The sequence below is a fragment of the Alligator mississippiensis genome, chromosome 15, assembly GCF_030867095.1.
Source record: "Alligator mississippiensis isolate rAllMis1 chromosome 15, rAllMis1, whole genome shotgun sequence".
In the NCBI taxonomy this organism is placed as follows: domain Eukaryota; kingdom Metazoa; phylum Chordata; order Crocodylia; family Alligatoridae; genus Alligator; species Alligator mississippiensis.
Genome location: NC_081838.1, coordinates 2,454,316 through 2,478,640, shown reverse-complemented (window position 1 = coordinate 2,478,640; position 24,325 = coordinate 2,454,316). Strand labels below are relative to the sequence as shown.

At 62.7% G+C, this 24,325-nt stretch overlaps 2 protein-coding genes across 5 annotated transcripts; both read left to right on the top strand.

Moving 5' to 3' along the window:
• The first annotated feature begins 618 nt into the window (after positions 1 to 618).
• C15H19orf47 (chromosome 15 C19orf47 homolog) lies at positions 619 to 7,824 on the top strand. Of its 3 annotated transcripts, XM_059719140.1 has the most exons (10): positions 619 to 759; positions 1,401 to 1,540; positions 2,084 to 2,171; positions 2,926 to 3,040; positions 3,417 to 3,498; positions 3,949 to 4,089; positions 4,378 to 4,524; positions 4,986 to 5,056; positions 5,395 to 5,799; positions 6,207 to 7,824. In XM_059719140.1, the coding sequence occupies exons 1-10, from the start codon at positions 638 to 640 to the stop codon at positions 6,222 to 6,224; spliced, it is 1,329 nt and encodes a 442-aa protein (XP_059575123.1). In that variant the 5' UTR covers positions 619 to 637; the 3' UTR covers positions 6,225 to 7,824. The 3 variants fall into 3 exon arrangements, with proteins under 3 accessions (XP_059575123.1, XP_059575122.1, XP_059575124.1); XM_059719139.1 differs by having other exon boundaries at positions 5,395 to 7,824; XM_059719141.1 differs by lacking the exon at positions 1,401 to 1,540 and having other exon boundaries at positions 700 to 759; positions 5,395 to 7,824.
• A 1,508-nt stretch (positions 7,825 to 9,332) lies between these two features.
• AKT2 (AKT serine/threonine kinase 2) lies at positions 9,333 to 24,276 on the top strand. 2 transcript variants are annotated; one of them, XM_059719137.1, is made up of 14 exons: positions 9,333 to 9,499; positions 12,898 to 13,038; positions 13,673 to 13,801; positions 14,462 to 14,573; positions 15,339 to 15,492; positions 15,715 to 15,846; positions 16,445 to 16,510; positions 16,976 to 17,044; positions 17,606 to 17,728; positions 20,554 to 20,682; positions 21,883 to 22,097; positions 22,368 to 22,455; positions 22,536 to 22,638; positions 23,085 to 24,276. In XM_059719137.1, exons 2-14 carry the CDS (start codon positions 12,993 to 12,995, stop codon positions 23,162 to 23,164), a joined length of 1,446 nt encoding a protein of 481 aa, XP_059575120.1. In that variant the 5' UTR covers positions 9,333 to 9,499; positions 12,898 to 12,992; the 3' UTR covers positions 23,165 to 24,276. The 2 variants fall into 2 exon arrangements, with proteins under 2 accessions (XP_059575120.1, XP_059575121.1); XM_059719138.1 differs by lacking the exon at positions 9,333 to 9,499 and adding an exon at positions 11,511 to 12,077.
• Positions 24,277 to 24,325: the final 49 nt, after the last annotated feature.

Genomic DNA, 24,325 nt, shown 5'->3' with positions numbered 1-24,325 from the left:
GGGCGACGCGGACGGACCCTGCGGCTGGGACCCAGCCCGCGTGGTGCCCCACGCGTGCCCCGTGGGCGTGGGGACCCGCAGCCCCCGGGTGCTGCCTGCGGGGCCGGAGCCAGGGCCGGGGGCACGCCGGAGGATGTGTGGCTCTAACCACTAGCCCCTACTTCCCCCATCTGACACAGACCCCCCTGCTCTAACCACTAGCCCCCACTCCCCTGCTCTAACCACTAGCCCCTACTTCCCCCATCTGACACAGACCCCCCTGCTCTAACCACTAGCCCCCACTCCCCCTGCTCTAACCACTAGCCCCCACTCCCCCTGATCTAACCACTAGCCCCCACTCCCCCTGATCTAACCACTAGCCCCCACTCCCCCTGCTGTAACCGCTGGCCCCCACTTCCCCCATCTGACACAGACCCCCCTAACCACTAGCCCCCACTCCCCCCATCTGACGCGGACCCCCCTGCTCTAACCACTAGACCCCCCCCCCCCGCCGGGCATAGAACGCAGGCGTCCGCGCTGCGCCACTCAGCGATGTCCGGTAAGGGGCGCCGCCCGCCTCGCGCATGCGCAATGGTTCACAGCGGCTCCCCCTTCTCCCGAGGAGGGAGTGGGGGGGAAGAGTCCGCCCAAGCTCTCTATGGTTCCGCAGCCTAGAGGCGGCTCGCCGCGCGACGGGCGGCGCCGTCACTTCCTGCTCTCGCTGGCCGGCATTTCCGGTTGGACCGGCCCGGCTTGGCTCGGGGGCGGCGGGGATGGCGGGTGAGCGTGGGGGGAGGGGCTGGTACGGGGAGAGGGAGGTTTCGCGCTGGGACCGGGACCGGGGTGGGGGTGTCATGGGGAGGGGGGGGGGCTCTGCGGTGTTGGGGGGGGTGGTGCAGGGAGACAGGTTTTGGGGTGTGGGGGGCTATGGGGAGGGAGTGGTGCAGGGAAAAGGAGGTTTTGGGGAGGGGCTGACACGGGGGGGGCTCTGGGGATTGTGGGGGCCATAGGGAGGGGCTCTGGGACCATGGGGGGGGGCTGCGCTGGAGACGGTTGGGGGAGCTGTGGGGGGTGCGGGGTGAATGGAGGGAGGGAGGGGCTGCATAGGAGGCTGGGGGCGCCGGGGGCCCCGAAGGTGCCCGCGGGGCTCGGGGAGGGGCCCTGCTTGTCCCGGGCGCCGGTCTGGAGCCCCCCCCCTTGCCCGGCAGCCGCCCGCAAGCACGGCCCGGGGGGGGCCGGGGTGAAAGCCGCAGGCAAATCGCAGCCGCCGGCCCCTCATCCCCGAAATGCCCGTAAACGTCTCCCCGGCGATAAGCCCCCCCGCCCGGCGCTCGTCGCAGCCCGCATCCCCCCCAGCCCGCGTCGCTTTCCGTCCCGGGCCGAGCATCGCTAACGAGCTATTCTCGTTGCGTGACCCCCAGCGTCGGCATCCCGCCGGCCGCGTCACTCCTGACGCCCGGCGGCCTTCGCGGCGCGGCGCTTCGCCGCCGGGTTTGTCGGAGGCGGTCGCCGGGCCTCGCCGCGGGCGCTCGGGTGCCCGCGATGGCGTCGGTCACCATGGGTGAGTGCCGTTCCGGGGCCGGGAGGCGCGGGGCGGGGGGGGTGGGGGGTAAGTCGAGACGGCAGGTAAGTGGCAGCCGGGGGGAGGGGGGGCGGAGGAAGGAGCTGCAGGGGCGGGTGCTGTCGGGGGTTATTTGCGGCGCATCCCCAGTGCGGCAGCGAGCCGGCTGGACGCACGGCGACAGCTGCGCGCGCCTGGAATGCGGGGCCGGCCGTCTCCGCTCCGGCCGCAGGAAAGGGGCCAAGGGACGCGAGGAGCCGAGGGCTGGGATATCCCGAAATAGAGCGGCGGCTCCATCTGGACCCATCCCGCGCTCTCAGCCTGGCCGTCCTGCCTTGCGAGGCGGCTCTGCGAGGGGCAGGGCGGGTTGCAAGCGATGCCTTGTTTGCACCCGTTGCATCGTGACCCTCGACGCTACCGTGGATTTAGCGCGTTCGGGGGGGGGGGGACGTGCCAGCCAGGTGCCTGGTCCCATCCCCTCGGCACTTCCCAGCAGCTGCTTTCGATCCGTCCCCTCATCGCTTTGTGTCTCACCCCTTCCAGCTACCTCGGAGTGGATTCAGTTCTTCAAGGAAGCGGGGATCCCCCCGGGCCCGGCTGTCAACTACGCGGTGACGTTTGTGGACAACAGGTGAGGCGGCAGCAAGGCCGAGGCAGCAGGTCTTGGTCCCGGGTGGGACACGAGAGTTCAGGTCCGTGCAGAGCTGCCGAGTTAAACGCGGGGCCCTGTTCCCTGCCCCCCACCCCTCACCCCCGCCTGATTTGTGTCAGCAAAGAAGACGCTAACGTACAAGTCCCATCTGGGTCGCAGACTCTTTCATGCGTCTCCCCCACTCCCGCATGGTAGAGGAGGTACTGGGGAGATGTTGTGTTTCGGGTGCCTGGAGCCGTGTGCGTGATGAGCACTAACGATCGCTTGAACTGGGAGGCGGTTCCTCTCCGGTGGCTGGGGACCAGCTTGGAGCCTCTCCTGGCTCTGAGCCATTCTAATCTGTAGGGGTAGCAGGGCATGCCTGAGCTCCTTCTGCTGGGAGGGGGTAGACCTGTCTCCCCGCTTCCAGCAGGGCTCCCCGATTAGCCCCTTGGGAGGACACCTGATTCTCTGCCAGGCAAAGTTGAGTGCAGGGCTTTTCACCCCGGCAGATCCCCTAATATCTTTCAGAGAAGGGTGCATTCTCCCAGTGGCATTGCTCGTTAATTGGCTCCAAGGTCCTTCCCTTCCCTTGTTCTGCAGTGCTGCAGCTGCCCGGTTCAGCAGCTGCCCATGTCCTGCTGCCTTGGAGAGGCACAGCTCCCCCGAGGTTGTCTAGTGCCAGGCAGTGTCACCTGTGTGGGACTCTCACACCTGGCGGGTGACCCGGCTGCGCTGTTGCTTCTCCCGGCAGGATCCAGAAGAACATGCTGCTGGACCTGAACAAGGAGATCATGAACGAGCTGGGCATCACTGTCGTGGGGGATGTCATCGCCATCCTCAAGCACGCCAAGGTGGTTTACCGGCAGGTGTGTTGCATTGTGTGTGTGGTCGGGGGGGGGGGGGGGCTGGTCCTGAGTTGCACTTGCTTTATGTGGCCAGCGCCCACTCTATCCTTGGTTACTGCCGCTCTGGAGAGAGGTGAGGGAGAAACGAGCAGTGCTGGGGGGGTTAGTAACTCGTGGGCCAAGGGGCTTCTGTTAGACCATTGATGCCTTTCCGGAACCACCTGCCTCAGTGCCTCTGGCCCAGCTGCGCAGTGAAAGGCAGGCAGTTGGGTAGCCCTGAGCTGAGTCCACTGGATGGGTGCGGCCCCAGTACTGTGCATGTTCACTGTCAGGCTCGTGCAGGCACCGTCTGGAGCCCCGCACTCGGCTCAGTGACAAACGGCTGCTGTTCCCCCAGGAGGTGTGCAAGGCCGCGACGGAGACCCTGGGCTCCACCCCGCCCAGCATGCAGTCGGAGTTGCGCCGAAGTGCCAACAGCGGTAAGGGCAGGTCGTAGCATTAGCACCCCGTTTTAGGCTCTGCTGCTTACCTCTTTCCCCGTCATGACTGAGGTCCCACGTCCGCTGTGCTGGGAGCCAGGGGCTGGACCTAGCCTATAGAATGGAGCTGGGGACCCAGCGACTTTGCTCTTCGGCCCCGTGGGTGACCGTGCTGCCCAGGCTGAGCCAGGTTGGCAAGGGGGCGTTTCCCCCAGGCTGCTCTGCTGCGTAGTGGTAGGGAGCTATCCGGGGCCCTTCTGCTGGGCTCGCCTTTAACCTCATGGTCCCTGAGCTAGTGGCATATGGGGCCCAGGCAGCGATGGCGCTACCCAGTGCCAGGGACCCCCCTTCCCTCCCCCCTCCACCCCTAGCTTGGCTGCAGTCGTGCTATGAAGTGCCTGCAGTGAGCCCTGCCCCCCCCCCCACCTGCTGCTCTCCTTTCCCTTCCAGCTGCCACTCGAATGATTGCGAACAGCTTAAGCAGGGATTCACCGCCTTTGACCCCTGTGCGACGCCCTGACACCGCCAGCACGTCCAAGATCTCTGTGACTGTGTCCAACAAGCTGGCAGCGAAGAACAACGCCAAAGCAGGTGTGGGGAGGGTGCAGCAGGGAGCTCGGGCACATGCAGTGCATATGCTCCTCTTCATTAGGAGCTGGCTTGTAGCACTGCTGCTATGCTCCCCAGGCTTGCAGAGAGCAACGAGTGGGGCTTCGGGGCTGCGGGTGGTTAAATCCTTTTTGAAGGCATCAGCCCCCAAATCTGTGCTTTCCTGGGGTAGTTGAAAGCCTGTCAGTGCTAGCTTTCAGAGCACGGGGCAGTGCCAGCGGGAAGCTGGAGGGAGCCGCAGCTCACTTCTCTCTTTCTTTGGGCTCCCAGTCTCATGTGAAGCCGCAGCTGAGAGTCCAGCTGTCCCGGTGAAGAGGCGATGCGTCACGGCCGAGATGGAGGGGAAATATGTCATCAGCATGCCCAAGGGTACCACGCCGCGGACAAAGAAGATTCTGGAGCAGCAGGCGGCCAAAGGTACCGGGCGCAGGGCCGGAGCAACCCTATGGGAACGGGCCAGAAGACTGTCCCCCCAGAGTTGCTCAGCTGGTGGACTCGTCCAGCTTGGTCCTTTCTACCCTGTGATTCACCTCCAGTGATACCAGTGCAGTGTGTAGAGCAGGCCCCAGTTCTCTCTGTGCTGTTTGGTTCTTCGAGAGCAGGGGGGTGCTTTGAGCACTGCACTGAAGGCAGGTTTCTCCTTCGTGCGGGAGGGTTTAGCACCATCCTCTCAGGATTTCAACACTGGGCTGGGCTGAGGGCAGCCCTTTCCAGCCCTCCTCCATGTGGCATGAGACGTACCCTGGGTGGGGCTGCATGGGTGCCAAATGCTGCCCACGTCTGGGGAGTTGCCCCATGTGGCTTTTGTGACCCCCTCCCCCCTGTTCCCTGGTTCAAGAAAGTGCGATGACTCCGGGTCTTGCTTTCATTGCTGCCAGGGCTCCAGCGAACGTCCGTGTTTGACCGGCTGGGGGCCGAGATGAAGGCAGACACCACTACAGGAAGCAAGGTGAGGGCAGGATTGCCAGTGACATCAGACACAGCCAAGAACAAGCAGGGAGGCATGCTCTCCCACCTCAGGCCCTTCATTACCCTCACGTTACAGGGGAAACTGAGGCACAGCAGGGAAGGGCCAGGGGCAGGGTCCCGGATTGTCTAGTAGGAGCACAGGCAGTTGGGTTATCGGGTTTAAACACCGGGTGAGCTGAGAGTGTGTCAGCTGCTCTGTGGTCAATCCCAGCGCGATTGCTCCTACACTGTGGAAGTGGGGCAAGCTCCCATGTCCACTGCGGGGCAGGGACCTGCCCCTCGGCCATCCCCTGATGCCTGCTCGTTGCTGTCCTACAGCCCACTGGGGTGTTCAGCCGGCTGGGAGACACACTGGAGGCAGACAAGGACAAGGCGGGCGAGAGCGACGATGACTGCTCCGTGCTGCAATACGCCGGTGTCCTCAAGAAGCGCGCCAAGCCCCTCCGCAAGGAGAGCACCAAGCCGGGCATCACAGTCAAAGCCAAGGCCACCAGCTCAAAGCCCAAACCGACCGTGACCACCATCCGGCGCCTGGGAGGCAAGAGCACTGGCACCACAGCAGCCAAAGAGAGGAAGCCCGAGGTGGGCTCCAAAGGCGGCATGGCCCAGAGACTCGGGACGGCCCCACCGGCCGCGGCCCAGGACAGCAGCGTCACCAGCACCCGGAGCAGGCCCGAGCCAGCGTTCCGGGTCACTATAAAGAGGACTGTGGGCAGCACCAAGGTAAGCAGCACCAGCGAGCTGCACAGTGCTCAGATGGACAGCGCAGGCACCGTGAGCGTCTTTAAGAGACTGGGCAGGAAGGCCGACTGAGCTGCCGGGCCACAGAGGCCGGTTCTGCACTGCTCCGTCTGTTGCGGGCGCCATCACCACTCCTCCCAAGAGCCTCCTCGCGAGCCCGAAACAAGGGGATTCTCGCGTGGCGCCGGAACAGAACTACCGCGCCGGCGGTCCCCTGGCTCCCTGCAGTGCGGGGCAGAGGAGCAGAGGTGGCGTGGCGAGCTGGGCTCCGCATCCACCAAGCCGGTGCTCTCCCTGGCTGCCCTTCTGGCACCTTTCTCCTGCACTCAGGGTCACTGAAAGCTGCCTTCTATTTCTTCTCCTCTTCCCTCTTCTCTTCTCCTCTGCAGGTTGTTTCTTGTCTCTAGGACGTTGCGCTGCGAGGACTCCGTAAGGAGCCATTACAGAGTGGGGACGCGGTGCCGGCGCTCTCGAGCATGAGGGTAATCTCGGGCCGGTCCCCTGTAGCGCTAGCGTTTCTAGTCCCTGTGCATAGCTCGGCTCCTGATAACTGCTGCCGCTGGGTGCAAACAGCTGCCAGAAGGCGGCACGGATCCTCCACCTTCTGCGCACAGCTCTGCGCTGCCTAGAGCAGGCCAGAAGGATGTGGATCCTGGACGCTTCTGTGTCCGTTCGAGCAGCATTTTGTTTGCTGATGACAGTGGGGCCCAGTTCAGTCCTCCGGAGCCATTTGCACGGCAGTAGCTTTCTCTTTGTTTTGAGCACATAGTTTTCCCACCTCCCCCATGGCCAGATCTCAGGCAAACGGGAGTTCAGCCCCTGTCCATTCTCTGGGGAAAAGCATCAGCCCCTGGGACTGGGAGGGCTAGTTCTTAGTAGCACCAAAATTGAAAGAGGAGGGAGGTTCAGCTGCACACCTGCAGGTGCAGTCTCAGCTCCTGGCTTCGGCCCCTTCCCACTCCCCTGGCCCCAGGAGGTGGTGGTACCACTCTTGCTGCAGCTGTATCGGTGCCAAGCGCATGGTGCCTGGAACACCATGGCACGGTGGCGGGAGCCTGCAGAGCTGGGCCTGCCCATTCAGTGTTTGGTGCGCCAGCTCCAACGACTCCCTGCTAGCACCAGCCCCAGGGCAGAGGGGAAGGGGATGCCGTCTGCAATGGGCACAGAGCGGCGAGTGCAGTCTCTTCATTAAGAGACCTTCCCTGGCAAGGGCAGAATGGAGAACAGCTGGGAGAGCAGCTGCACGGGTCCAAACCGCTCCACCCTCGGTGCCAGAGAGAATGTGGCCAGTACAATGGCTCTGGCAAGGGCAGTGGGCGCTTCTCCCCTTAGCTCAGTGCAGGGTCCAGCCCTGTCCTAGAGCCAGCACTGGGGGTGTAATGTCCCCAGGGGTTACTGCAGCTGGGCCAGCCGTCTGCCACAGCAATGTTTGCACCCATTCTTTTCGTCTCCATTTATTAAGCCAAACCCCTGAAGCCTCTTCCTCAGCCAAACTGCCAGGAGCGATCCAGACCAGTTCTTTTTCTGCTTTGGGCTTGTTCCCTCTGTTCGCATTTGCTGACCTGTCTTTCCATGGCGGCTCCTAGGGCGAAGTGCATTGGTTCTGCTCAGTTTCCTCATGCAACACCACATCTGAGTACTGGTTTTGGGCTTTAATCCTGTGAAAACACGACGGGGAAAGGCAGGGAAGCCTTCTGGAACGAACCTCCTGGCTCGTTTCTGTGGGCTGCTAGTGTTGCACCTGGCAAGGGAAGTCTTTTTTTTCCCTGAAAGCCAAGTCCGTTTTCTATTTTTTGTGAGTTTTCTTACTGCTTTTGGAGGGAGGGGCCGGTGTTGCTGGGTTTTTTAGACTGTTAAACAACCCTTTCCTACCCGAAGGAAATCTGCGCAGGCTGCCACCTGTCACGGAGTGGGGGAAGAAGGGGGTCGTGTGATGTTCTCGTGGCACCTCCCATGTTTGTTAACAACGCCACGTGCTCTTTGCAATAAAGCGTGGAAATGACCGTTCTCTCTCGCCCCTCCTGGCTCCTGTGTCTCGCCGCCCAGGACGCTCCGGGGAGCTCCAGAGATGTAGGTGGTGCAGGGAGGCTGCAGGCTCAGAAGGGCTTTCCCCAAGTGGGTGTTGGACCTGTTTCAGGCCCGCTGAGACTCGGGGAGCAGCAAACTTAGACCCAGTCTGGAACGCCAGACTCCTGCTCTAACTTAGGTGTTTAACCCCTTGCGCAGCAGGCCAGGCACTTTTGCCTTCCCTTGAAGGGTTGCAGGTTCCTGGCTGCTCTGAGTCTACGGCCGGGACCTGGCTGCCGGCTGGCGCGTGCTCCAGCAGAGGAAAGCCCCAGGTTTGGTTTTTAATCCCTTCCCCTCTGCCCTGGGGCTGGTGCTAGCAGGGAGTCGTTGGAGCTGGGGCACCGGGGCGCCAGCGCGGCCTGTGCGCTTTTCCATGGCTGCAGAACCATCGTCACGGCCATGTATCTGGCGTGCTTCGCGGGCGGCCCCTTTTGCCAACAGAGGGAGGCCCTGGCACACCTCTGCCTCCAGGGCGCCGGGCTGCAGCCCCTCTGCCGCCGTCTCCAGAGCCTCATGGCTGCCCTTTTTCCTGCACCTTCCCATCTGTGGCCCCCCCAGATCCCCTCTAGCCAACCTTCTGGCTCTGGCCAAGCTGGCCGTCTGCCGGACCAGGGAGGAGGCTGTGGTCGGAGGGAGCAGGGCAAGCCTGGGGCGGTCTTCCTTGCTCCTCCATTCGCGTCTCCAGGCCGAGCATCACTGGCCAGCGTCCGCAGGCTCCCTCGATGCATTCAGCGGGCTGCGGCCCTTGTGTCCCCTTCTAGATCCCTTGTTCTTAACCTTTGACCTGGCTCCCTGCCCGATTCCTTTTCAGTTGCCCCAGGGAATCAGCTGGTGTCCCCAGGGGCCTCCCTTGGTGAAGGAGGCTCCTAGTTTTTTTGCGATGGGCCCATAGAAACACCCGCTCAACCACAGCTGTGCTCACAGATCATGCCTATATGCAAATCTATCTATCTGTATAGAGATCTGTGTAGCGTGTATTTGTGTGTCTATATATATATGAGAGATATGTATGGGTATAGATCTAGTGTGTGTATATACATATACGTGCATGTATATACACGTGTATATACCGTATTTTATGGTGTATAGGTTGACCCCCAACTTTCCGATTTGCTTCACAACCGGATTGATACACCACGAAATACGGTACACGTGTGTACGTGCATACTACCTATGTGTATATGTGTACACGTGCGTGCGTGCAGCGCTACACAAATGTATGCAAATACATGTAAATCGACTCAGGCTGCCGGGGGCTGTCCACGTGCGGACGTGGGAGCAGCAGGCAGCCGGCGCGCATGCGCCCTGAGGGGGGGCGGTTTCCCGGAGCAGGCGTAGAACACTCTTGAGGGGCCCAGGTGGCTTTGCGCACGCGCAGTGTACCCCTCCCCGCTGCGCCTGCGCAGTGAGGGGCAGCTGCGTGTGTGGAGGGGGGGTGGCTCTCCTCGCCTCCCTCCTTCCCCGCTTCCTGCGTGCGTGGGCCCGCAGGGGCGGGGTTTCCGGGAGCGCGGGGCGCCGTCGGGCCGGACGCGGCGGAGCAGGGGCCCCGCGGGAGTGGGGAGGCGGCACCGGCATGAGCAGCAGCCGCCCCGGCAGCCGGCGGCGTCCATGACAGGTGAGGAGCCTCCCCCCGCCGCCGATATGGACCCGCCCGCCCCCCTGCGGGGCCCAGCGGGGACCGCACCACTCGCGCCCCCGCGCGGGGGAGGGGGGGGGAACTTGGACCCGCCCGCCCCGCCCCCTAGCGGGGCCCTGACGGGACCGCACCACCCGCGGCCGAGGGGAGGGGGGGGGGTGGAACGAGCCGATGGAACCGCCCGCACCCCTTTGAGGACCGCACCATCCGGGACCCCCGCGGGGTGGGGGTTGGAACGGCCGGCTCCCCCATCTGTGTGATATGGACCCGCCTGCCCCATAGAGGGTCAACGGGGACCGCACCATGCGGGGGAGCAGGAGGGGGGGGGTAAGAGTTAAATTAGGGGGGTCTTCTCCATGGGAGGGGGTAGGATTTGAGGAGGGGTCTCCTCCATGGCAGAGGCAGGATTAAAGGGCAGCCTCCTGAAACTATCCCCCCGCCCATGAACTCCCCCCTATGGTTCTGCTCAAGGGAGCAGGGCAGGGGAGGGGTCCCCCCCTCCACGTGTTGCCAGGGTGGGCACCATGGCAACGGGGGAGCGATGTCATCTCTATGGCGACCTCCCCCCAGGGCATCTCCCCTCCCCGCCCCTCCCCCGATGTGCCGGGGTCCAAGCGCGGCGCAGGAGCAAAGTCCGGCTTCGGCTCTGGACGGGGTCAGCCGCCAGCCACTCCCTCTGCCGGATCCAAAGCCTCCGGGCGCGGGTCGTCGTCGTCATCATCGTCCCGCTCGCCAGGGGAAAGCCGCCACGGCGCCGGCCCTCGCGGGGGGAATGTTTCTGGCGCCTGCACGAAACCTAATCGAGGAGCCCGAGCTCCTGGCTGGAGCCGCGTCCACCTGGCGGGGAGCGGAGCTGTAACCGGAGCCGCCTGCCCGCGCCGAGCACGGTCACCGTATCCAGCAGGGACGAAGACGGGGCTCTGCGGCTGCCGGGGGGGGGGTGGTTGGAAACGGCGTCAGGACACGTCCCGCGAGTGCTCGCCGCTGCTCTCTGGCTGCAAGGAAGCGCAGGGCGTGGAAACCCACGGCCCCTGCACCCTCCTGCTCCGGGGGAGTGGGATCCAGCAGCTGGAGCGGCCCCCGGTCTTGTGCCTGGGTCCGGGAGGGGAGGCAGCGAGAGCGGGGGGCTGCGAGCCAGGGCTCTGGGGTCCCTTTCCAGCTCAAGAAGCCCCGGGTCACTTGCAGGGGTTAACCGCCACCTCCGTGGGGCCCTGCACGGCGCTGGCTGTTTGCAGAGCTGGGGGGGGGGCCATGGAAAGGCAGCGCGCGGCGGTTATTTGTTGCTGTTAACCACGGAGGGGCCGAGCGGGGAATCGTGAGCCTCGGATCGGGCTCCGGCGACGTAACAGCTGTCGTGGGGGCTTCTGCTGCTGCGGGACCCGAGGAGGGGGTTCGGAGCAAGGAGCAGCGCCGGGGCAGGGTCGGAGAGGCCTAAAGACGACCTGTGGGGGCAGCGTCCTCTGCGAACGGATTCAGCGCCCCTCTCTCTCCCCTTCGCCTGCCTGGCAGCGAGGGCCGGGCGCGGTCTGCGCGAAGGAACGCGGCAGAGGTGGTACCTACGGCCGCCCGTCGTGGGACAGCCAGCCCCTTCCCCCATGAGCGAGAGCCCCCCGTCGTCCCACCCGTGGCCAGCGTGGAATTGACTCCCAGTAGAAGTGCAAAGGGGTCGAGCTGGTCGTCGCTAAGGGTCTTGTCCTGGGGCATCACATCGTCTTCTCGCCAGGGCTGCGCGCAGCGGCTCCGCTCCTAGGTGATCCCCAGGGCGCATCCGATGGTACCTGGAAAGCTGGAGAACGAACCCGTCCCGCAGCCGGCCGGGCTGGATCCCCGGTGCCTCGGGACCAGGTGAAGCAGGAGAGCTGCCCAGGTGCTCAGCGCTCAGGGGATGCGAGGGGCTCTGCCTCCCCGGAAGCTGGACGTGATCAGGGACGTGGCCCCTGGGCACCCCCCCATAAACAGGAACCTGTTCCCGTGAGGCACATCCCACCTGCAGGTTTCCAGCCTGCCGGATGCATCGCAGCTGCCCAGCTGCCAGGCCGGGGGCCACAGGATCTTAAAAAACCGAGGCACGGGACTGGGATGTGATGGAGTAACCCTGGCAGAGAACCCACAGGTCTTCCCCGCTGGCACCTGGCCGCCGTTCACCATCCGCGAGGTAGCTGCTCCGCTCGGGGAAAGAGCATGGTCAGAGAACCCAGGAGCCCTGGCTCCCTGCCTGGAGCTTAGCAAGGCCCCACTTCCTCTTTCTGTGAGGCCGCTCAGCGCTCTTCAACCTCGGAGCTTTCTCCAGCCCGGAGGGATCCCTACACCCGGGCAGGAGCTGCCCGCACCTCCACACTTAAGCCTTGCAATTCCCGGTGGAACAGCCCCGGAGCGAGCTGCCGAGGAGGCTGCAGGTTCTCCCCACGAAGCGGCCGAGATCTACTGCTCTGAGGCCGTGCCCTCGGCTCTGCCCCCAGTGTGTTTTTCGGACTGAGTCACTCACTTCTCGTTAGGGCTGCAGAGGGGAGATCCCTCGTTGCAGCTGTCGTCGAGCTGCCTCATCGCTGGAAGATAGGTAGGGAAAGCTGGAGGGGGTCCTGATAGATCCCATCTGCATCCAGGCCCCACAGCGGCTGCGGGAACCAAGGTCAGAGCCCTGCACTCCTTTGCAGGCCTGCAGGGCTCAAGAGGCAGCCTTGGAGCCTGGTATCCCCGTGACACCATCTGATGCGTGGAGCTGGGGCTCTGTCGCCTGGAGCTGGCAGCCGCTCTCTCTGCCCCGGGCCGGGCATTGGCTCCGTGGCTCAAAACACATTTGGCCGAGGTTCCCCATAACGAGGTGCAGGGAGCAAGCGCTGACTGGGAGCTGGTGTCCCTGAGCGCCTAGGCTGCATTACCTGCAGCCTCAGCCAGTGCCCGGAGCTGAATCAGAACTGGCTACAAACCCTTGTGCGGGGCCAGGGCACAAATGCGGCCAGGCAGCCGGGGCAGGGTACTTCGTCCCTCTCATTTGAGCCTTGTGGCCCATGTGTGGCAGCAGGATCCGTGCTTGCGGGGGGCGGTGGGCCCTGCTGTCATTCCTGGGGTGTGGGTGGCGTCATGTCGAGGCTGGCTCCCTCGCCTCCCCAGCATCAGAGCTGCTGCTTGGCGGCCAGGGGCGGCATGTGCGGAGGCTGGACGTGGGGACCAGGCACAGATGTTAGCTCTGGGTGGGTGCTCCCTGCTCCAGCCCCCTGTCTTGCTTGTGCCCAGGGTCTGAGATTTGCCTTGCCCATGGAGGTGGCCCTGTCCCGTGCTCAGATCCGGTGTGTAGGGTGTGGAGGGGGGCAGGCAGTGGGTGTTGTGGCTTCGCCCAGTGACCCACACTACAGCAGCTCATGCTCATGCCTCCACAGGGCCCAACTCCAAGCACGGCTCATCCTGTGGCTGCTGGCATTAGCCCGTTCCCTGGTCCTGCCCGGCAGAGGCGGCCGGAAGCTGTGGCTCCACCATGAACGAGGTGTCGGTCGTTAAAGAGGGCTGGCTGCACAAGAGAGGTGAGAGAGAGGGAAGGGGAGGGCACAGCTTTATAGAGCAGGGAAGGTGATGCAGCTCTTCCCAGCTGGTGCAGAAGGGGCCGGGGAGCCCCTGCAGCCCAGCCGTCTCCCTGCGCCTGTGGCGCTAGCAGAGGTTTCAGCGGCCCGTGGCCACATTCGTCCTGTGCTTGCTGGCTCGGGTCTAGCGAGTGCCTCCCTCCCCTGCACAGACTGATACAGCAGGGAGCTGTGAGGGGAGCTGCGGGCCTCAGCCTGCTGCTGTTTCTGAACCCGGTGGAGGTAGCAGCTGCAGAGTCCTTGGTGGGTCAGGATGGCCGTGGGGCCTCCAGAGCCTGTCTCAGGAGGGGGAAAGGGGCTGGCAGGGTACCTGGGTGCCCGTGGACCAGACCAGCCTGTTCTTTGGCCCTGCAGAGTACGTCTACGTGGCACAGGGCTGCAGGGAGATCCCGGCTGCAGGCTACCCCGGGTGCCAGGGCAGGGCCCCGAGTGACAGGACTCCTGGGTTCTGGCTTTGCCCCAGGCTCTGGCAGTGACCCCAGCCAAGGCTTCAGCTCACAACCAGTGCCCGTTGCCCGGGATGGGGGGGCAGTAGGGAGGCCACGGCCACGCCCAGCTCAACCCTCCTGTTTTGCAGGTGAATACATCAAAACGTGGCGACCCAGGTACTTCCTGCTGAAGAGCGATGGCTCTTTCATCGGCTACAAGGAGAGACCTGAGACGTCTGACCAGAGCCTGCCACCTCTCAACAACTTCTCAGTTGCAGGTACAAGGCTGGGGAGCGGCACCCGTCTCTCTGGCATGGGTGCCTGCTGGCGCGTGGCTGTCCCTGGCCCACAGGCCTGTGTCTTTACACCCCACACCTCGTCCAAGGCTGAGAGGAGGCCTCAGTTTCCCACGTTCCTCTGCCCAATGGCATAAACAGAGCTGAGACTTGGCGAGCTCATGACAAGCTGCCCTGGCTCAGGTAAAGCCTCTTTTTGCCGCTCCATGAGCTCAGCTGCCGGTGAGGCTGAGCATCGGCTCATGTCTGGGCCTCTGGCATGCGGAGGACCAATCCTCCATCTGCCCCAGCTCATGGGAGACGGCGGTAGCTTGTGCCTCTCACGTGCCGTGAGGAGCGGAGCTTGTGGAGGGAGGCCTGCCGCTCACCATCTGCCGCCTCGTGGGCACGATGCCTCTGCTGCAGCTGGTGCAGGGCCAGGGCAGGCAAGGTCCAGGGACCCCTGTGGGGATGGGCTGCTTCTTCCTATGATTCCCTGTTGCTCCGTGAGGGCAGAGATGCAAAGAGCTGGTTCCCAACTGTGCCAGAGCTGCCAGAGGGGTGCGCTGAGGCCTGGTATCTGGAGCCTTCTCGTTGGAAAGAGATGTGATCCTGGGAGCCAGGGCTGCCTCTTACCTCTGGTGCCCACCCCTGTGCCCCCAGAATGCCAGCTGATGGAGACGGAGCGCCCCCGGCCCAACACCTTTGTCATCCGGTGCCTGCAGTGGACGACTGTCATCGAGAGGACGTTCCATGTGGACTCCCCTGACGAGCGGTGGGTGCAGCTTGGGCCCCCACCCCATTACACCTCAGGCACTGGGCTCCCCCCACCCCCATGTGGGGCCTGGCCAGGACCTGATGGAGGATGGGGGGCCTTGGGCCTTTCCCCCTGCAGCAAACAGGGAGGGGGAGTTGGGGAGGTCCCAGGGGGCTCATAGTGACGGCATCACCCAGCAGAGTTCGGGTGCTACCAGCAGGTCCTGCCCCGTAAAGGGAACGGGCAGTTGTTGCCCCAAGGCAGGGGGCGTGTTGCATGTGGCTTGCCCATGTTATACCCATGCAGGTGTCATCTGTCCACGTCCATCCTGGGACCATTGGCTGCCTCCTGCTCTGTGCTACTACTAGCAGATGGTGTCTGGGGTCTCCACCCATCTGCCCATTCCCAGCCCCTGTGGGGAGCACATTTCTGCCCCCCAGCCCCAGGCTTCACGAGCTCCCTACTGAAGCTGGCAGGAGCCGTGGTGCTTTGGGAGTGGTCATGAAGCTGCCATTGCAGTGGGGGAGCCCCCCCCGACGTTCAGCTTGTCCTCTCCCCGGGAGGACAAGGGGTCTTTGCCCCAGGATGCCGCTAGAGAGCAGTTTCTAGCCTTGCCTTGGTTGCAAGAGTTGTATGTGGGCAAGTGGCCCTGGCGAGCAAGAGCCAAGACAGCTGCAGCAGGACCAAGAGCCAGATTCAGGCTGCCATGCTCAGGGTGAGCTCAGCCAGCAGAGAGGCCCACCCATGTGTCACCCCCCTCACTGTCACCTCTGTGGCCCACAGGGAGGAGTGGATGCGGGCCATCCAGACAGTCGCCAACAGCCTCAAGAACCAGGAGCCGGAGGAGGATGTGATGGATTACAAGTGTGGCTCGCCCAATGACAGCGCAGGTGCCGAGGAGATGGAAGTGGCTGTGACCAAGACCCGTGTCAAAGCAGTAAGAGGCTGGGGGGGCCCCAGTCTGGATGGGGGTGGCCTTTATCCCAGCGCAGGGGAAGGAGGGTTGTTCCCAGAGCTTTGAGTCACGGGTGGAAATCCACAAGTCTTTGGCCCAGGGCAGGGGGGACAGCCCAAGTCCCTTGGGGAGCGAAGCATTCCTGTCTTGCGAACCTCCTGCCAGCGCCGGCCTTAGCTCGTCTCCCTGCTCCCGCCCTTGCAGACCATGAACGACTTCGACTACCTTAAGCTGCTGGGCAAGGGTACCTTCGGCAAGGTCATCCTGGTGCGAGAGAAGGCCACGGGGCGCTACTATGCCATGAAGATCCTGCGCAAGGAAGTCATCATCGCCAAGGTGCGGGCAGGACCTGGGCAGGGCCAGCTTGCAGCAGGCGTCTCTCCAGCTGCCAGTGATGTCCCGCTAGCAGCCCATGCCCTGGACACAAGACCTTCCTGGAGCGATTGCTTTGGAAACCGCTCCTGCTTCGCTCTGTGTTGCTTCCTATTGGGCTTTTCTGGCTCCCATCAGTCCCATGCGGGTAGCATAGCCCTTTACCCAGCCCCCACCCCACAGCTGGAGGCTTCATCGGCCTGGGCTGGCTCCGTGGGGGAGTGGAGCCCGTGCTACAGTCAGCCAGGAGATACCTCAGCGCTGATGGTCCTTTGACACCTGTCCCACAGTTCCCCTCAAAAGGCAGACAAGTCCTCCCTCTGCTGATACAGCCAGCTCCTAGAGCATCAGCACAAAGCGCCAGGGATGTGCCCCCAGGTGCAGAGGCAGTGGGCTACATTCAAGGCACCCCCCCTGCGAGGCTGCCGTTCCCCCCTCAGCACCAGCTGCCCCTGCTCCCTGTGGCTGCGCAGCCTCCAGTTCATCCATGCAAAAATCTGAGGGCTCAGGGCTGCGTGGTGCTTGCTGGGGGCTGGGCTCATGGCTCTGCCTCTCTCCACAGGACGAGGTGGCGCACACGGTGACGGAGAGCAGAGTGCTGCAGAACACCCGGCACCCCTTCCTCACGGTGAGGCCTGGGCTGGCCCCGGGCGCCTGGGGCGGGGGTTGGTGCCAGCTCGGGAAGCAGCTCTGTTAAGTGTGTGCTCCCCACTGTGGCTGGTGGGTCCTACATGCCTTGGAGAGCTGCAGGATCCCGAGGCAGGGCATGGGCTTGGCTGTGGGCAGCAGCCAGAGTCATCCTCTGTACAACTGTCACAGAACAGTGCTTGCAGCATCCGTGGGACGCCACTGCCCACGGCCCCTGCACATCCGCAGTAGGGAGCCTCCCCCTCATCTCTCACACAAAGGGGCTAGAGGCCAGGCCTCCCTCCAGACCAGCAGAGTCAGCTCAGACCAGGAGCTTGGGCGCTCTGGCTTTGCCATGACCCCGCCACCCAGCATCTCCGCTGGGGTGACCACGTGAGGATGTCCCAAGCACCCTGGAGCTGAGCAGCCCTTGGCTGCTGGTTCTCCAAGGCTCGCTCTGTTGCAGGCGCTGAAATACGCCTTCCAGACCAACGACCGGCTCTGCTTCGTCATGGAGTACGCCAACGGAGGGGAGGTAGGTATGGGTGCAGTCTGCAGCCCTGATCGAGTTCCCTGCCCTTGCAGAGCCACCGCCCATTAGAGAGGCCTGGAGCCCAGCTAGCGGGGGCTGGCTCTGCTGCCCACCTTGTGGCAAGGAGACGGCTCATGTCTGCAGACAGACTCCTGCCAAGGATCTCTTCCCAGATCACAGGGTAGGGGTTGCTCTGAGCAGTCTGGAGCCGTCCAGGCCCTGCTCTTCAAACACAAACCAGCAGCCAGGACTCCTGGGTTCTGTGTCCAGCCTGCTCCCAGACTCCTGTCTATGGGAAAGTCCCTCCCCATCAGTAATGGGGGCAGGGGCTCGCTCCCTCCCTGCTAAGGGTGGCCATAGCCCTGGACACGACTGTCAGCCTCCCTCCTGGATCGGTCCCACTCAGCAGACGGCTCCAGCGCTCTGCTCTCCAGCACATGTCCCCCAGCGCGTTTGCCGTCCTCACCGGCTGCGGGGGCCGCAGACGTTGTGAACGCGACATGGGCAGGGAGCGGAGCCGGCCCTCGCATTCGCAGCCTCACGCCCCGTTTCCCCTCTCGCCAGCTGTTCTTTCACCTCTCGAGGGAGCGTGTGTTCACTGAGGACCGGGCCCGTTTCTACGGCGCCGAGATCGTGTCTGCGCTCGAATACCTGCACTCCCGTGACGTAGTGTACCGGGACATCAAGGTAACGCGGGGCAGGGAGAGAAGTGCTGCTCTCCCCCCTGGCATCGGCAGTCGCCTCACATCCCGGCCCAGGTCCAGCTTTAGCAGTAGCCGGGCCCTGAGCCTCTATCTGCCGACCCGCTGAGCAACGCCCCAGGCATCACCCCTGCCCCAGGGAAAGCAGGGGGACCGCGGCCGCCAACATCCTGCTGTTGCAGAGGGTGTTAATGTACTGTAGTTACTCCATACCAAGATGAGGCTTTTTCCCCCAATTAACGGGGGGAGGGAAGCTCCTCGTCTTATAATCATATCCAAGGAGATCTGACCAAATACATCATCTATCATTAAGCTGCTGCCAAAAGCTGCGTGTGCTCAGCAACGGAAACCAACTGTGAAGTTGATTAAACACAGCCAATGCTGAGCATGACTAAAACCCGTGGCTCGCGCTGGGCTGACGTTCGGATGGGAACCTACCTTTTTTTTTTTTTTTAATTTAATTTCATGTCTCTGGGCAAATCATCCATATGGGAGATAGCCAGCGCTCAGAGCCGTGGCAGGCAACAGCAGCACCACACAGACCCGAATGATTGAGCTCTGCTCGGTCACAATCTGGAGCTGAATTCGGAACTGATTTGGCCCCAGAAATGAAAACTGAATTTAAAAAAAAAAAAGGTTTTGGCTAAGATCAAGTGTATAAGATCAAGTCTACAGCGAGGCTTGTCACAGAATCATAGAAAATGAGAGTGGGAACGGACCTCAAGAGGTCACATGTAGTCCAGCCCCCTGCTCAGCCCCAGCTTGATCATCCCAGCCAAGGCTTTGTCTACCTTCAGAAACAGATAAGAGTGGAAAAAGTGAGCTACTCATGCTAACGCACAGAGTCCGTGCCAGAGCTGCGAGCTGAACCCAGACAACCCAATTTCCAAAGTCACTTAACAACACAGCTGCACTCAAGTTGGCCCTATGGCTATACCTTGCAAGATTATTAAGATTACATTGTTTTACAAGAAATGACTAAATATAGCCACTTCTCACTCCACTCTATTACAAAAAGATATGCCTCAGTGGCTGCTTACCTCTTAGGTAGGTTTTTTTTTACGGTACAATTAGCCTTCAGACATTCTTCCTCCCTCTGCTGCCTAATTTACATTTTCACGGGGAGGGAATGCACTGATGAATTCAGAATTTATTGCACGCCGGAGAGAAAAGATAAACACAAGATAGGAGTATTCATTTCACATAATCATAGAAAGTTCAGGTTGGAAGGGACCTCAGGGGGTCTCATCTAATCCAGCCCCCTGCTCCAAGCAGGACCAGCCCCAACTCCATCATCCCAGCCAAGGCTTGGTCTACCCAGGTCTTCAAAACCTCCAAGGATGGAGACTCCCCCACCTCTCTGGGCAGGCTGACCCACCCCCACGGGTTTCCCCAAACGCAGGAAACTCGACTGCGGGATTTCATGGCAATGGGGGACTGCAGTCGCACCTCCCCCCGTGCCTTCCTGCTTCAGCCTTGTGGCTGGAGGCAAGTGGGACGAGGGGGCACCCAGACCCCAAAGCCTTCCGGTTTGGAGCTTGCATGTAGGAGGGATTTAGGGAATATCCGAAAGCCCAGAGCAGTGGCTCTGGGAGGAAGGAGACTTTGCCCGGTGGTAGCGCCATACAGATCTGGTGATTGAGGTCAGCTCAGTTGAAAGTTGGAACTTGACCGCTGGGCTTTGTCCAGTTGAATTTGTGTGCGTGCACACACACACACACTAGATATAAATAGGTGTCCAAGTGCTGCTCAAAAATGCATTTATGAAACGCCCGTGCTCGTACTTGCGGCCTTTTCAGAAGAAGGCAGCAGGCACCAGTTCTGGACGAGCTACATCCGTGGATGCTGCAGGCAAATGGCTGCAGCCCTGTTTAACTTCAAACATGCTCCTCGCTTCCACAGGCTCAGGGAGCGTGGGTCCAAGGGGAAGGGGCTGCCAGGGGAGAATCTGCACCCCCCTGCCCCCCCCATTTATTTTCCCTGCCGTAGCGGCGGGGGGCGGGAATTCAAGGCAAACCTTCAATAATTGGTTTCTGTACCCGGAGAATTTTAAAAGGTATCACATCTACCCAAAGAACCCTGCCTGGAAAAATGATAACACTTACAAATTTTCCATATGTGGAATCTAATTATTGGGGGTCTCTTGATGAATCAGGGTTGTCTTCTATTCGAGTAATCCCAGGCAGAGCTTGTATCCCTGCTGCAGAGGAAGGCAGCCCCCCCTCCCCCACCCCAGTATGTGCCAGTCTGACCATAGGGGAAAATCCCTTCCTGCCCCCAGTGCAGCGTGGGGCTGACCCTGAGCAGAGGGGCAGGACCCTCCGGGCTTGAGTCCCAGCCGCCATCCCCAGCCAGGGCTGGAGGCAGCGCCCAGCACCTCTGGGGAAGGCTTTAAAACAGCAACCCTGGAATAAAAATTCCCCCCCGGTCCATGCGACAAGCAGCAAAGCCTGGGAGCTCCCCATAGCAGATCACGGGCATCATAACACCTAGATCACCCGCCCAGCGGCCGTTCCGCCTCTCCTTGAACACCTCCAGCGATGGCGAGTCCTCCCCTTCCCTGGGCACCCGGCCCACAGCCTTGCTGCTCTAACAGTGAAGTTTTCCCCAATATCCATTCTCAGTCTGCTTTGATGTATCTTCAGGCCACAGGTCTGCATCCAGGGCAGGAGAGGCTGGACCTTGGGGTGCTAGTGGCCGGGGTGGGGGGAGGTTAGCTTCCAGAGCATGGGATAGATGCCTGGAGCCAGGTAAAATGATCTAGTCCCAGCATCGGACCCCCAGCGCCCGTTCTCCCCTCCTGCCTTTTAGCTGGAAAATCTCATGCTGGACAAAGATGGCCACATCAAGATCACGGACTTCGGGCTTTGCAAGGAAGGCATCACGGACGGAGCCACCATGAAGACCTTCTGCGGCACGCCCGAATACTTGGCCCCAGAGGTACGTGGCACCCGGGACAGCAGAGCTCGTTACCCCAAACCCTTGGGGTGGGGAGCCCCAGAGGGTTATCAGGAGAAAGACTGCTCTAGGGACAGGACTTTCCCCTCTGCTTCTGTGGGTTTATTCGGCCAACGGCACACGTGCTTGTCTTTAGAAACGCACCAGTTGCCTCGCAAGCTATAGCCTGGCTGCCCAGCCTGCGGCTCAGACAGTCCTGAGCCTCGCTGGGGCATTTGGGCATCTACTCCAGCCGTCTGCAGTCCAGATGTCCACAGTCCAGCTGTCTGTAATCCAGCCATGTATAGTCCAGCCATCCAGCCTCTAGTCCAGCCGTCTAGCCATCTGTAGTCCAGCCATCCAGCCACCTATAGTCCAGCTGCCCATAACCCAGCTGTCTGTAGTCCAGCTGTCCAGCCTCTGTAATCCAGCCATGTGTAGTCCAGCTGTCTAGCCATCCATAGTCCAGCCGTCCAGTTGTCCACAACCTTTTGTTCCCAAACTGTGTTTATACCTTTTGTTTCTGGCACTTTCACTATTTTCCCTACTCCTCTTCCTGCCCCACTGGCTACTTACAGGCGACGTCCACCGTCTTTCTCACGTGTGGGCATTCTCTTAAAATCACATCGGCCCAGGCATTGCTGCGTCCCATCGCCCATCTTCCCCACGGCCACAGGCAGATCTAGAGTTTGAGAAGGGGTGCTGAGGGCGAGGTGCATCACGTGTAAAACAACAGAGTTTTCCCCAGGCGAAACTAAACCAGAAGCTCTGCTCCTAGGGGTGGGGCTGACCCCACACCAAGCCAGGACTCACCCAGCTGTCTGGGGGGTAGTGGGAAGGGGGACTCGGGATCCAGGCGTGGCCCTCGGTTCAGGATCAAAGCAAAAACAGGCCTAACTTTATTGAAACGAGTTAAAACAACCTGCCGGGCTGCGAAGCAAGAGCTCTGTGAGCAGGAGCGCAGCAGGACTAAGGGCGGCGGATAGGGGAACGTCGAGACCCTTGATGAGAAACGAGGGTCGTTGGGAGCTGAGAAGGGACCAGGCAGTCAGTTGCTTTAGCATCACTTGTAGCTGCCCGCTCAGCTCAGACCAGGCAGCGGGCTGCCCCTGGCTCTCGCGCGACCGGGCACCGGCAGCTCGATGGGGGGCCCCGGTTCACACAGCTGCTCCCCCCCACCCCGCGCCCGTCTGCTCCCCGCAGGTGCTGGAAGACAACGACTACGGGCGAGCCGTAGACTGGTGGGGCCTGGGCGTCGTCATGTACGAGATGATGTGCGGCCGCCTTCCCTTCTACAACCAGGACCACGAGCGCCTCTTCGAGCTCATCCTCATGGAGGAGATCCGCTTCCCCCGCACCCTCAGCCCTGAGGCCAAGTCCCTGTTGGCCGGCCTGCTCAAGAAGGACCCCAAGCAGAGGTGGGTGCGCAGGGCATGGACCCCCGCCTGCTCTGCCCCCCCTCCACGCACCATGGGGGGGATCCCTCCCGGCTTCATGGGTGCCCAGTCCTGCGTCCAACCCTGGAGCTCCCTGCCGTACTGAGCTAGCTCGCGCGGTGCCCTGGCTTCCTCTGCCGAAGGGCTCCAGAGCCTACGGCCGGTTGCTCCCCAGGTGACCCCCAGGCCCCTTGGAGCTGCCTCACTGGGGCAAGCTGAGCCTGGGGGCTGACAGCATCCTTGCGCCCACAGGCTCGGGGGCGGCACCAGCGACGCCAAGGAGGTGATGGAGCATCGGTTCTTCGTGGCCATTAACTGGCAAGATGTGGTGCAGAAGAAGGTGAGCGGGTCCTCGGGTCTATGGGAGCCAGGTGGGTGGGGGGACCCCGCGTCGCTGACTGCAGCCCCCTTTCCCCCCAGCTGGTACCACCGTTCAAGCCCCAGGTGACGTCCGAGATCGACACGCGGTACTTCGACGACGAGTTCACGGCGCAGTCGATCACCATCACGCCACCTGACCGCTGTGAGTACCCCACCACCACTGGCCTCGGCCGTGCCAGCGGGCAAGGCTTGTAGCCCCTGACCCGTAGCTCCCAGGCTGGCTGCCCCCTTGCCCATCTGCACCACAGCCAGCAGCAGATTTCCCCTCCCAGAGAGCACACACCAGGCTCTGCATCCTCCAGAGCCTTCATTGTCGCCAACGGGCCTGGCCCCGGGTGGATTGCGATGTGCTGGGCTCGGGGTGCTCGCTAGAGCCCTGGCTGCATTGGGGCCCCGTCATGCCAGGACCAGGCAAAAGACCCCCGCTGTGCCGGCTGGGACTTGGGCACCGTAGAGGTGCTTCAGGCTGTCCCATGCAGTCGTGCCCGTGCCCGCTTGGCATCTCAGCCCAGCCCAGCCTGGCACGGGCCAGTGCACGGCACTTCCCAGGGCCTCGCACCCCCCTTCACCACCCCTCTCCGCCCACAGATGACAACCTGGACTCGCTGGAGGCCGACCAGAGGACGCACTTCCCGCAGTTCTCCTACTCGGCCAGCATCCGGGAATAGTGCGGCAGAGACGGGCTCGGGGCTGCCAGGACTCGGGCGCTGGCAGGGCCCCGCGCCCCCGCCCGCCCCGCAAGCCATACAGGAAGAACCCAAGTGCCCCGAGCCTGGCGCACAGCCCCGAGGACACCCGGCCCTGGCTCCGGCGCGGAGCTCCTGGGATCGCTGCCGCTGTCCCCGCAGGAGCCCCCGGCCCTTGGAGGAGAGCAGCTCTGCTGCTGCCCGAGCAATAACATGTCTCCATCGGTGCCTTAAAGCTAGGCCCGGGGCTGGCCCTGCCCGCTGGCACCTCCTGGGTAGGGGCATCACAGAAGCAGCCAGCAGCTCCGGTTTGGCACCTCTCCGGGGCTCAGGGCCTGCGGGGGGGCCACGCTGGGGCTCCGGCTCCCCTGTCCCCGTGCCATGAGCTGCCTGCGGGGCTGGGGCCTGCTCACAGGGACGTTGCCTTCTTCGCCCCGGCTGGTGATGGACATGGGTTAGAGCCCCACGTACTGCCTCCGAGAGCCTGTGCCAGGTCCGGCCGCCCCCTCCGGCTCCTGGCTCCGATCCCCCCCTGGCTACCGCAGCCCTCAGGAGGAAAGGGGGGCTGCTAGCACCAGGCTGGAGCCCGAGCCGGCGGGGGACAGGCCTGCACATGGACAATGCGGAGAGGCCAGACAGGCTCCAGGGGCAGAGGCCGGCGCCCCAGAGACTGGCACCAGCCCTTTCCGCCACCCTGCATTGGGACTCCCAGCTGGTGTGGTGGTGCGGACCTGTTGGCAGGGCCCGGCGCCCCCACGAGAGCACGTCTCGACCCATGGATTTCTCTGCGCTGCATCGGGGGCAGCACAGTAGCGGGCGGCGCGGCATCAGGTGCTGCCAGGTGGGGGCTGCGTGCCCCTCGAGGGCCCTGGTGCAGTTCCTCGGCACGGCTCGTCATCTGGTTTTCTGTTTTGCGTTCAGGACAGAGCTGGACCGGGCACGACCTGGGCCCGAGTCTGGGGGGTGGGGAACGGGAGGGGGAAGGCCTTGGATGACCCCCAGGGTGCTGTGGCCGCTGCCCCCCCGCCCGGGTCTGCACGCACCTCGGCCGCCCCCTCTTGTTACGGTACAAGCAATAAAGACTGTTTTGGAGAGGCCGGAGCACGCGTGGTCCATGCAGGGACCCCCCCCCCCCCGCGCTCC